Raw genomic sequence first — 13,051 nt, 5'->3', positions numbered from 1 at the left:
TATTTATTTGAAGCCTGAAATGGCTTGAAGAAAAAATTTCATTTTCGATTTCCAGAGTAGGATTTCCTCTCTTAAACCTAACTCTTAAATCATCCAAAATACTAATGCCCCATAGGTTTAGAACCTTTCGTGAGTGGGATTCGTATTTAAAAAAAAATATAGGCTACTAAAAACCTTTCATATGAAACCATTTCCAACTGGTTCAGCCAATCTCTATGGTCTAGAAAGAGTGTGTGGTCCACATCAATAAACAGATCTGAGAAAAGCAGATTATATAACGAATTACGAGATATGAAAAAAATCCATGTTTTTTATTTTTTAAGGTGTATTTTTTATCTCTTACATAACAGAATTTTATCTATTGTAAATAACTATTTGGGAACATTGATCAAGTGTAAACAAGTATTTTTTAATACCGACTAGTTTCATCAAACGTAAGCTGTTGGCATCGCCAGGGTAGTAGCAATGAGGTTAAAACATATCACAAAATAGATCTTAACTGTAAATTCTAAAAATTGTAGTTACAAACTAAAATAGCATTGAACGTGAATAATACACGCGTATCGCGTGTACATGATTTACTAGTTGTTGCTAAGGAACGTTCTATAGTTAGCATTAAAGTTCATTTCTTGTGTGTTCAGAGATCTAATTAGGGTTTTCCATATCTCTGGAAATATTAAACCTTGGTTCCTGTAGTTATTTGTAAGGTTATTTGTAGTGAGTAAGACTGTGGCTGCTTCTTTAAACATTCGAGAGTGGTAGTCTTCTTCTATGCAAGGGGTACAACTTTTGTCCCACTCAATGATATGGTTTGTTATGGAGAAATGCGATGACAGGCCTGATATGTCTTGTCTGTTGTTTTTAACATAACCAATGTGTTCTTTCTGTTTAGTCTCGAAGTCTGGCCGATGTAACTTGAACCACACGCGCATGGGATATTATAGACTCCAGCATACTTATAGAAAGGATGGGTATCTTTTGGAGATCGTAGTAGTTTACGAATTGTTTCTATAGGTTTGAATGTCACTCTTATTTTGTGTGGTTTGAGGAGATTAGCGAGCTTGTTAGAGATACTGCTCACATACGGAATGGCGATTGTTTTAATATATTGAGTGTCTTCTCGTTCTCTTTGTGGTGGCTCAGAGAAAAGGATTTTGTTGACGAGTCTTCGTGGGTAGCCATTCAAGGCGAGGTTATTAGATATCAATGTTAATTCATCTTGGAGGTCCTTTTCATCTGTTGTAATGTGGACAGCTGTTTTCTTTAGTATGTGTACTATGCTGAGTTCGTGAGGAATGTGGTGTGAGGAGCTGAAATGTAGATAACGTCCTGTATTCGTAGGTTTCCTGTAGACTAATAGGTTCATAAGGCCATTAACTTGCTTCTTAATTAAGATGTCTAAGAGCGGTAGTTGTTTGTCTTTTTCAAGTTCTAGAGTAAATTTAATAGAATGGTGAAAGGAGTTGATTTTATTGAGAAAATCAATTAGGTCATCTTTGTTGTGGTTCCATACAATGAAGATATCATCTACATATCTCCACTAAATTATGGGTTTAGGATTTATTTGAGATAGAATTTTATTTTCGAGATCTTCCATAAATAGGTCAGCACAAGAAGCTGAAAGGGGGCTACCCACTGCTAGGCCAGTTAATTGTTGGTAAATAGTTTTCTTCCAAGAAAAATAGTTTGAATTTAGGAAATGATTGTACAGTGAGGTTATATCTTGTGGGAATAAAGTGCCTAAGATGTTGATAACTTCCACCACAGGAACGTTTGTAAAAAGAGAAGTAGCATCTAAGCTTGCAAGTAGATCATTTTCAGATATAGTAATGTCTTTTAATTTATCCACAAAATGTTGTGAATTTCGGACATAACTCTCTTTATGGATATGATGCTGTAAGAGAAAAAAATTTTCTCAGTAAAATGCAAGTTCTGTTAGTGACTAGAATTCTACGAGCTATAACATTGTTAGAATTTTATAAGGTCGAGGTAACAATCAGAAAAAAAATTTATTAGAACTCCTGTACGGAAGCAGTCTCGGATTGGGAACCAAAACAGTACCCAATTTATCTATTGTTTTATATTTCAACTTTCCTTTGTCCTTATATAGAGAGCCCATCGTGCATGTTATTGCTGAAAAAATACTTGCCAATTACTGCGTTTTGACTCGACAAATATAGCCTACTGCTTCTATAAATCGTGATCGCGATGTCATCAAATTTCCATCCCTTCAGTGCTAATTCCTAAATATTGTAAAAAAAAAAAGAAAACAAAGAAAGTCACAATCAATCAAGCAATCAGTGTTTGAATTATGCTCATTGTGACAGCAAGATTTAACACCAGTATGTTTCTGAAATTTTTGATTGAATTAGTAAAAGCATGCACGCTTGCTTTTCTTTGGAGTATGCATTTTTTCCCTTCATTAGCACAACCTACAAATTTGAAATAAACGATAAAAATTAGCGTAAATATTCCACTTTATATGCACCTAGCTAAGAATCACTACCTGCAGTACTAGTAGTTGACAATCAGAAAATTTTTTTATTAGAACTCCTGTACGGATGCAGTCTCGGATTGGGAACCAAAACAATACCCAATTTCTGCTTGTTCTTCCTTTTCATTAAAATTTCAGTTTCACATTTATTTACATTAAAGTGTGTGATATCACTGTGTGAACCAAAACCTCGACCTTATAAAATTCTAACAATGTTATAGCTCGTAGAATTCTAGTCACTAAGAGAAGTTGCATTTTACTGAGCATTAGGTACAGAGATTACTAATTGATGATAAATAAAGAAGAGGAAAATAATCAACATTGGCAAATGCACAATGCAGAGACCTTATCACCATCAATGAGAAACTTAAACCTTTCACCACTTCCATAAATACAGAAACATTTGTCATACTCGCGATCTCGAAAATTGCTCACCAGAGTCCCATGCTGGATAATTGTAATCTTTCTCCAAACACTATCTCTTCTTCATTAATAATAATTTTAAATAAACTATAGCTGTCAGCTTTCCTCATATCTCGTGATAATGTTAATTTATTTGGTTTCACTCTCAAAACATATTTTGTTTAGCATCATAGGAAGAAAAAAGGGTTAAATTCTAAGACCAATATTTTCAATCATCCGAATTAAATTTTCGATGGAGCACATAATTCAATTTTCCAGAAATATAAAAAAAATTACAGAATAATACACTATATAAATTATTACAATACAGGCACATTGCACTGATATTTCTTTTGATTTTTAGCCTTTTTTAAAATTATCTGTTTGTTCACAAAACTCTCTTTTAAATGTATGAATCCTGAAAAAAAAAATCGAAATTTTCTTCTTAAAATATAAATAATTACTTCCTAATCTATTTTTCTTGCAATTTTTCAAAGTGGTCTTGAATATGACTTAGGTCTAAAATGGGGGGGGGGGGGTAAAAGAAAGGTTCAGTATGAAAGTTTAGATCGAATAGATATTTAAAAATAAATCCAAATGAACGATTACAGCTATTGCTAAAATCATTTCTTAATATATAATTAGTCAAGATTTGCGATCAATTTTCAATAAAATTATTCAAATTCTTGCAGAAAAATGAAAATCTTAAAATCTTAACTTTTTATAATTTTTTTTTAAGTTTCCCGAACGATATCAGTAGTTCACCTAACGTTTTTTAAACAATCCTAGACCATCAAGGTGAATAAAACGATGCTACTTTACTTTATGTTGCTCGTGCATAGGCTCTATACGTCAGCATTCATGAAGGCAGCAGTGCGCATCTACATAAGGGATTAATTAGTTAAACAAGTCGAAAAAAAGAAATCTACAACAACAATTATTTTTAGGAAGAAGCATTCATATTTTAAAGTGCTCAAAGTTTGATGATAAGTGAAATCAGTGAGGTGCAGGACTGTCGCTCCGCTTACTGGAGGCCTGAAATGGCTTAAAAAAGTTCCACGTTTGGTTTCTGCAGCAGGGTTTCCGGGATATGTAAAAACAATAAACATACAAAAAATTATAAACTTCATAAAAAAATAGATAACAATTCTTAGCCCATTCACTTTACTATTTTACAAAAAGCCTACACCTTTCAAGTGTGGAAGTCACATAAAAAAGTCGCGGAAAATTGCGAACATTTATATGAAAATAAGGCGTTTCCAATCCTTCCACATTTCCAAAATAAATTATTATTTTGGAAATGTTCTTGATTTGAAGTTTAAATAATTAAAATGAAGGTGGCATAAAGTCAATAAATGTAGTTTGAAACAGTTATTTCTGAAAGTGTAAAATTTAGGTCATCAACGAGATGAAAAAAATCGGACATATATGATGATCCCAAATGGAATGGCAATTAGAAATTTAATGAGTGTTCATAATTTATGGCTTGTCATTTAAAACTAAGCAAACGATAGAATTAAGCAATGTTATGGAGAAAGTAATCTAAGAATCTTTAATGCTAAATACAACAATCTAAAAAAAAAAAAACAGCAATGAGCAGAACTGGCGTTTTCTAGAGTAATTAACACTAATAATATTTGCGTTAGACAATTAAATGAGATTTTAAACCGCAATTATGAAAATTTGCTGATCAAAAAATAATCCCAATATGCACTTCACCGTGAGGTTTCACACAGCACTAAACAAAACCTTGATAATATTTTATTCATGAATGGAAATTTTAAATACCTGGTCTATATTTTTTATTTCGGATCAAAGCAGAAATGCCTTTCTGTTATTTTAGTTGTAAATTATTCTTATTTTCTCTACAATTAAGACGCAATTAAGAATATAATACAATTTATTTCTGAGGGCATTAATTATAAACTTAAGACATCATATCGGATAACCAGTGATCTAGAATATCATTCCTATTTTATTGATTTGAAAATTACTTTTAAGAGGTCTAATAGGAGGAGAACTGCTGGACAAATGTTTTTCCTCAACCTTTATTTTAGAAAAGCTATCCAACTTCTTTCAGAACCTTGAATATTGTCATGGGGGGGGGGAGAAAAATCCCATTCGATCCCATCTTGCGTTTCGTGTTAGGCTCAATCGCCTGTCACCGCCAAGTAACTCTGCTTTTTAGAAACATGAGATTGCTTATGATAAGGCGGTTAATCCTCACTGCATTGCCTGCTAGATTGCAAGCTGCCTGTGCTCTTCTACCTTTTTTTGCGGAATGAAAAACCCGAATTTCTGGGAGGGGAAAACCCTCCAGCTCCGAAGCTGGCTAACTTACCTTCAGCTGAAATGTCCTGATACAGGTCATTCGTATCCTAGACAGAAAACCATATCTTTCCAACCAAAGGGCTTCATCTACACCGACTGAGCTGCAGAGGCTCTTGAAAGAAAATATTCACTTGGGGTGTTAATAAACATCTTATCTTATCATTAATATATTTGGTTTTAAAACTTTATGCAGAGGGGGGCACTTACTCTCCATTACAACATCAAGCATTTAGATTAATAACTGTGCAAGTAATCAAATTTGTTATTTATCTTATCTTATCATTAATGTATTTGGTTTTAAAACTTTATGCAGAGGGGGGCACTTACTCTCCATTACAACATCAAGCATTTAGATTAATAACTGTGCAAGTAATCAAATTTGTTATTTATTTACATAATCTAAAAAATATATATTCTTCTTCTAGCTTTACTTTCCAACATGCTTTTGTAAGTTTCTTTTCGTTTTCCTTTTAAAACGTTAGGTTCGAAGTCCTAACACGGCCAAGTAAGGCTTCAAACCCAATTAATATCATAATAAGAGGGTTTTTAGCTTGTAAAACAATTGTTTAGGTTTTTAACAAGAGGGTTTTTTACAGGAAGGGTTGTTAACCCATTGTCAAACCCCCAACATGGTAGACCAGGCCTCCAAATTTTTGTACTATACCCCCCAGGCACTGGGTACCCATTTTAGTCGCCTCTTACGACATGTATGGGCTACATTGGGACTATTGTTTAACCCCGGTCACCAGAAGGGGGAAAATATATACAGTATTAGCATTTGAAATTGTTTTTCAGTACATAGTATCTCAATGCTCGCATTTTTTTAAGCATTCCCATTCACAAAAGGCTAACAACCTATCATACACTAGTACCGCAGACTTCAAAGATTTAACAGAAAGGGTGAAGTTATCGATACAGAACTGCATATTATAGTTTTCTGCGAAACGCCAAAGGGAGGAAACCTATTCCAAAATATAAAAACACAAAATGTTGCCATGAAAAAATAAGACTAAATGAAAAATAGTTAGGTACCGAATCGTTGCCATTCTGAATCGTTGGCATTCTTTAGTTTTAACATATTTTGAGGAAAGTATCGGAATTATAGATTTAACTACACATTAATAACGACGAAAATATAATGATAAAAATATTCATAAAGAGTTTGTGTGTATGTGTGTAAAACAAAAACTGCACATATGTTAAAAAAAGAGTGGCGTGTGTAAGATAGGTGTTATTAATCAGTCATTTTTAAATTACATTTGGACACGCCTCCATCAGAAGAGCATTCATGCCTAGTGAATCTGTAATTCATGAACAATAAATCTCCACAGTTTACAAATCGCTACAGGCGTTGCTGTTCCGTTTAAATATCTCGGGAATTTACATACCGAGTCCCAGCGTTTCTGACTCTGATTAAGAAACCAGCTAGTGATTTTTGATCAGTAGCCGGTTTTTGTATTCAGCATTCAGCAGAGCCTGTTATTCGGTCTGGATATTTGAAATGTGATTAAATCTTCTTTCTTTTGAACTGCCATTTCATAGTGGAGAAGAAAAACATCACAGGAAGCCTGATCAATGAGGAGGGGTCTACCAAGAATACGAGACCACAGTCACGTTTTCTTTGTTTAAAACTATTACGTAGAGAGCGCAGTGTACGCCTGGACATTGTGCTAGTGAAAGAGCCAGCTGTGCACGTGCATAATTTAGTCTGCAGTAACCTAATGCAAATTTTCATATAGTTTTCTCACTCCTTTTGATAATCACCAAATATAGCAAACTAGCAAGCAATTAAACACATCCAAACAATGCAAATTATAGACGACACTGAAGAGATGAACTTATAATGAAACAATATAGCAGTTAACTGCTCCAAGTCTTATACATCCTTTTTTTTGCGACCAGTCGGGAAATCTTTGGATAGCACACCGTGTGCAAATTTTTATTGGTGCAGGAGGAGCTATCCAAAATTTTATCATGCGCCAAACCTATTGTTATTCCAAGAAGAAAAGAAACTTTTTTTATTTAAGACTTATTTTTTTTTGTTGTTGTTGTTTTGTTAGACAAGGGGAAAATTTGAGTTTGTGAAGAAAATCTATCAACTAGGTTATCTTTTATCTATTATCCATTTCATTTCGCTAGTTAAAATTACGCAAACAAAGTAATTAAGGCTACTAAACGATTGTATCACACTTATTAAATGCATATAAAAGCCATTCACATTCATCATTTAACTCTCCTATTAAAATGTTTGTATAATTGTTCCTTGCATCCTGAATGGAATCCGAATTCGACATTTAGTTTAAGTACGGTCGATTTTATGAAAAAAAAAAAGTCTACAATTTTTCAATGCAGAATTGCATATAGAGCTAGTCATTTAAGGAAATGCCACTATTTAGCGCAAGGGAGTGGTCAAAAAAGACCACACACGTATGCTGTTCCTCTTTATTTTCAAGATACATGTCCGAATTTGATACAATAATTAGATGTAAATAATCTCCATTATGCTGATAGATTGGACTGGAAAGCTATTGTTCACGGTAGCCTCAACCTGCCTTAGGCGGATGAGGAAGATAATGAATCTCCATTAAATTGGAAGGAATTGACGTAAGAGTAAATGACAACTGATTATTTCGTATAGTTAGGCTGTTTTGTGAGATAGGCTAGAAGAATTAATTTCGCGGCTAGAGAGTAAATTCTGCAAACGGAATACACGACATAAAACTGTGCTATTTAAATAGAAGTTTTAAATGAACCAGATTTTTGTATAATTAATATACTATACACGTAAAATTACGTATATGGTGTATTCCTCATACTTTTACGCATACTGTCCATTCATTTGTTTATTATTATACTAATAAAAGAGATTTCTTTATATCCAAGCAAGTCCAATTTTTTTTCTGATCTCTTCTTGACGAAAGACAAGGGGTGCATGAAATACGAAATATTTTGTAAAGAAAGAGGAGATTTTTTGGCGTCCATTGAGAAACTTGAAAAGAATTATGATATCAGAGATATAGGTGCAAGAAGAAGTTGTCAGCAAGGAACAAGAAGATACAGGTGCAATTTGATTATGGGAAAAATTTCAGACATCTTTTGAAAGTCGGGTTTTGATAATATTTCTGCAATAGTTTTACCTACAGAAAGATTACCGGGTTTTGATAATCTTTCTGTATGTAAAAATATTGCAGGTTTCAGTATATATATATATATATATATAAAGGTAAACTTAACACTTCGTTGCGAGTCACTTGTGGTTTTTTTTTCCTTCCTTTCTCCGTTGAGAAGTATCTTAGCACTTCGAAAAACAAACTCACCCAAATACAGAAGAATTCGAGATGGAATGATGAATGAAATTGAGAATAATTTCGGTAACATTCAGAAAAGTTTTGAAACTAAAACTGAAAGCAATAGAACAGCATTGAGAGAATGATGGAGATAATCTCATTTAGCAGTATTATTTGTAATATAGCATAATTACAGATAACACTGCTAATTAATTAGATCATCCTATGCTATCTGTAACTTTGTAATGAGAAAAAACAAATAACCTCGAGCTGAGAATCGGGAGGTGCGTTCCATGATTGAGGAAATCTGCACTAAGTTGCGATCTGAATTTCGTGAAGAAGAAATTAGGCGTGTTGCGTAAAGGAAACAACAAAAGCAAATGAAACGCACAGAATGAGGTGAGCAATTCCTGAATGATATAAGTATCCATGTTAGGAATTTGTAATATGCGATACCGGAGTGGATATACACAACACGGATTCCATCTTCAAAACGTAAAAAATTGTGGAAATTATAGTTAATAAATGAGATAGCAAAGTAGCTGACAGCTGTTTTAGTCTGAAAGAGTATAAGTGATTTGAATATGGATACTAATGTTGTCTATATTGGCAGAATGAATATCCAGTTTTGGTAGGAGTTTTTTTTTAATTTTTTTATTTTATCTCTAAGCTCTTTTATTGGGAATTTTTTATGGACAAGATGTAGTCGTGTTTAATGTTTCTTGTCATTTTAACCAGAAAAAGACAGGTCGGTAGGGACGTGGAATCAGAGAGAAAATTGCATTTTCGGGAGTGTGTAGCAGGAAATTAATCAGCCCTTCCACGTGAAGCCTAGTCATTGTCCTCATATACCACTATCAGTACTCCTTCGAGGCAGAAGTGGCTGACAGAGATATTATTCATACGCTAAACCACAATTCTCTTAATGGTCTTAAACACTGTCTGGATGCTAGCCGGTAAAACCATTTTAGCTGTTATTTCTCGAAGACAATTGGTCACGGTCCATAAACCAATAGAATAAAGAAAGAAATCTTCTCTTTCTTTCTTTCTTCATGGTCTTACTCCTTTTAGCCCCCAATAATCAAGACTTAGTGCAACACCAGAATGCTGTTGTGGTATGAATGGTTGTATGATTTTACGTGGTAAGTGATGTTCGTTACTGGTAAGACCATAACCCTGCTTATGGTAAGGCTGAAGTGGTTTGGAAAAGGAATATGTCTATGCCTGGTTTCGAGAAAGAGGGAGAGAGAGAGAGAGAGAGAGAGGGAGGGGGAGGTTCCTGAATTATTAGCTTTCAGCTCATCCGAATTGTTAATACGGTTTCACTTTACAATATTTCGTGGGTGAAATTATCACAAAAAAAAAAATGCGTCATGTGCCCTGGTGGCACAGTTACTAGAAAAAATTCTCCATGGATTGACTGAGCGATTCTAGCTGATTTGGTTTTCCTCCAGCTAGGAATATATTGTATTTTTATGGCAACACTAAATCTTACTACTGTTTTTTTTTCTGCTTTTCTACAATTAATTTACTACTGATAAGCTAGCTAATATTTCACCTAAATTTGTTTGATTAACACACACATTGTTCTGTATTTTCTTGTGAAAGTGAAAAAAATAAAATAAAAATAATTTTTAAGTACAGAAATTATCACTGATGATATCCCATTATTTTATTATTCTAAAAGTGCAATTATGATTAGCAAGCATCATTTAAGCTTGTATAAATGCTAGTAATAATAGCAATCATATTAATAGACACATTAAGTCTTGGGGCCCTATTAAAAGACAATCTTGTATACTAATGCGAAAAGTAAAAAAAAAAATAGCATGTTGAATCTTCTGTACATATTAATTGCTACTTCAGCCATGTAGGGCAAGCATTGTCCCACATGGCTGCAGTATGCTTTACATAGTTTAATATACGAGTACTTAGCATGTTAAACTATGTAATGCAAATGAAATGGGCGATGACTTGATATATATTTCTTATTTTTTTTTATATACGAAGAAAAGTAGTTCTAATTTTGATTTATCAAAAAAGGAAAAAAAAACTAATAATTTGATTAAGATATGGCCCAACTATTTGTTCACGATATCCTAGGAAAGGGAACATGACCTGTAATACTACTAGGCAAAGTGATAACAAATTTACGTTGTACTGTTTATTATTGTGACTGTTATTATTATTTTTTCCTTTTTGTTTTAAAACCTCTTTGCTTGACATCACCGTCAGCATATATTTAACCTACTAGACTTAAGACTTGAAAAAGAAGGTACAGTATAACTACAACTGCACTTCCTGTTTTGGTTACTTGTCTTAGACTACAAATTATTAGCATTTATTAATGCATTTAGTACATTATGAATATTTTCAAGATAATTCACGTCTTAATTAACAGGGATTGCTGCTATTCTCTTAATTTTGAATGCTATATCTACATAGTTCTGAAATAAAATAAGCAGCAATACAAATATGTGAGACCAGTAACCTGAAATCAATCCATATTTATGCAGTTTTTTATACATTTATTTAGTTACTTAAAATTTGTTTACAAAAAAGTATAAAAATATATGTCAATATGTTGTGCTTATGTACAAATTTGTAGGTGTGGTTTCAGAATGCTCGAGCCAAATGGCGTCGGAATCTACTGAGGCAGCAAACTCAAGGACCGGAGATAGTGCAAGACTCAAAACCCTTGGCCGAACTAGATCCCCAATCCCAATTTTGTGATGCTATGCGAGGAAGTGCGTCGCTGATAGATGTGCAACCAACTCCTATAACTCAAGAGGAACAAAATATCCAAACATTTACAAATTTACTGTGAAATATGGCAAAAGATGTAAGCGAAATATTTTACTTGTGATGATGATGAACTGTTCAGTAGCGTTGAACCAAACTCCTTATACAACTCAATATTTAAGACTTAAGAACACAAGAAGCACAATTTCTTTTAGTTAACTAAGAAATGTCATTATGTACTTTGATCCCAAATTTGATCAAAAAAGTGATTCTTTAGGAGCTATCAAGCATCAGTTTTTGTAATGTAAAAAGTTGAGTGTCTAACCAAAATATTGTTTTCCTTAGATTATATGTTGAGAAACGGAGATAATGAGAGAATTACAACAGATACATGCACTTGACTCCGAACTTGGTCAACAGTTGTGCACTCATTCCGCTTAATGGAATTTTTTTCGCAAATTTAAAATGTGAAAATGTCTTGCGAATCATGTTTCGTTTTTTTTATCTTCTCACATCAATAACTTTTCAAGCAGGCCTTACTCAGAAAACATCGTTAAAATGAATTTTTCATATGTAAAGTTGCATCAGAAAATTAACAGCAAACTATTATTTTCTTTAAGATAAATTGTTTAAGAAAATACTTCTTTTCTCAGATTTCTGAAATTATTTCACCTCACACACGGCACTGATGTGCTATAGGTTCTTGTATCTCCCCTTTCGTGTGTGGGATAAATATAAAAAAAATATTAAACAAAATATGCTTTTGTTTAATGCATATAACTAAAACTAGACGTCAAAAAATAACGTAGTATTTGGGTGATACAACAACAGCTTCATAGTAATTTATTAAATCAATTTCGGAGCGAATAATTCTATGACATCGTTGCTATTATCAACATATTTTGCACACAAAACTAGTAAAAGAAGAAACTCAAATCTGAACTGTGTGTTCATATTCATAAACTCTAAAGAAGACAGAATATGTGATTGTCACTTGTGGATTTGAAAAGCCAGAATGTTACGCTAAATACCATCTCAAAACAAAAATACACAAATTAAATAGAAATGAATTTGTTGCTTGGAATTTATTTCTAAATATTTTACTGAACCTTTACCAAATAATGAAACGTAGATTCATTATTTAAACTCATTATATAAAATGCAAAACGTTATCAAAATACAAAGGTGAGCTAAAACATATTGCTTGTTACCTTATAAAATCCTAAACTGTTACCTATTGTTCTCGCTACTGCTCAATAATTTTTATAAACATTATAAATGTTGCTTTCTATGCATCGCCTATTAGCTTTCTTTCTTTTTTTGTTTCATTGCAAATTTTTTTAGAAATGGCCAGTCCAATTGATTCCACATGCGACAACAAATTATCATTGAGTTTCTAGTCAAATAAGGAGATGAAAAGTCTCCTATAGAAAAATTCATCAAAACTGTTCGTTTCATATGGTATTGATATCAATAATGTTAGAAGGACAGGTTATCAATATAAAAACAGAAAAATATCTTTAGTTAGGTCCCCGATCAGGCAGATCACTCGCTACAGTTGGCAACATCATATAATAATGAAGCGAATAATTTTTGTATTGTGCGACTTTGAAAAAATAAAATAAAACAAAATCACCACAATTAATAAAATATTTAACCTGATATCATCAGGACATAACTTTACATCATAATAATTCACACCTCTTACAAGACTATCCATAAAGTTTCCAAGTTTGGTTGTATAATCACTGTTTATCTTTCCTATTCTCCAGACTAGCTGAGGATGACTTTTATT

The 13,051-nt window shown here is 32.9% G+C and overlaps 1 protein-coding gene across 1 annotated transcript in view; it reads left to right on the top strand.

Annotated features, from left to right (window-relative positions):
* The window catches only part of LOC150104053 (LIM/homeobox protein Lhx9-like), a 31,528-nt gene extending 20,187 nt beyond the window's left edge, over positions 1-11,341 (top strand). Inside the window, exon 4 of the mRNA XM_090396387.1 lies at positions 11,123-11,341. Coding sequence (XP_090252513.1) covers positions 11,123-11,341 — 219 coding nt within the window. The remainder of the gene's footprint in view (positions 1-11,122) is intronic.
* Positions 11,342-13,051: the final 1,710 nt, after the last annotated feature.

Source organism: Typopeltis vanoorti, chromosome 8, assembly GCF_054136105.1.
Source record: "Typopeltis vanoorti isolate ZY-2024b chromosome 8, IOZ_Tvanoo_1.0, whole genome shotgun sequence".
In the NCBI taxonomy this organism is placed as follows: domain Eukaryota; kingdom Metazoa; phylum Arthropoda; class Arachnida; order Uropygi; family Thelyphonidae; genus Typopeltis; species Typopeltis vanoorti.
This window is presented reverse-complemented; position numbering and strand designations above follow the sequence as displayed.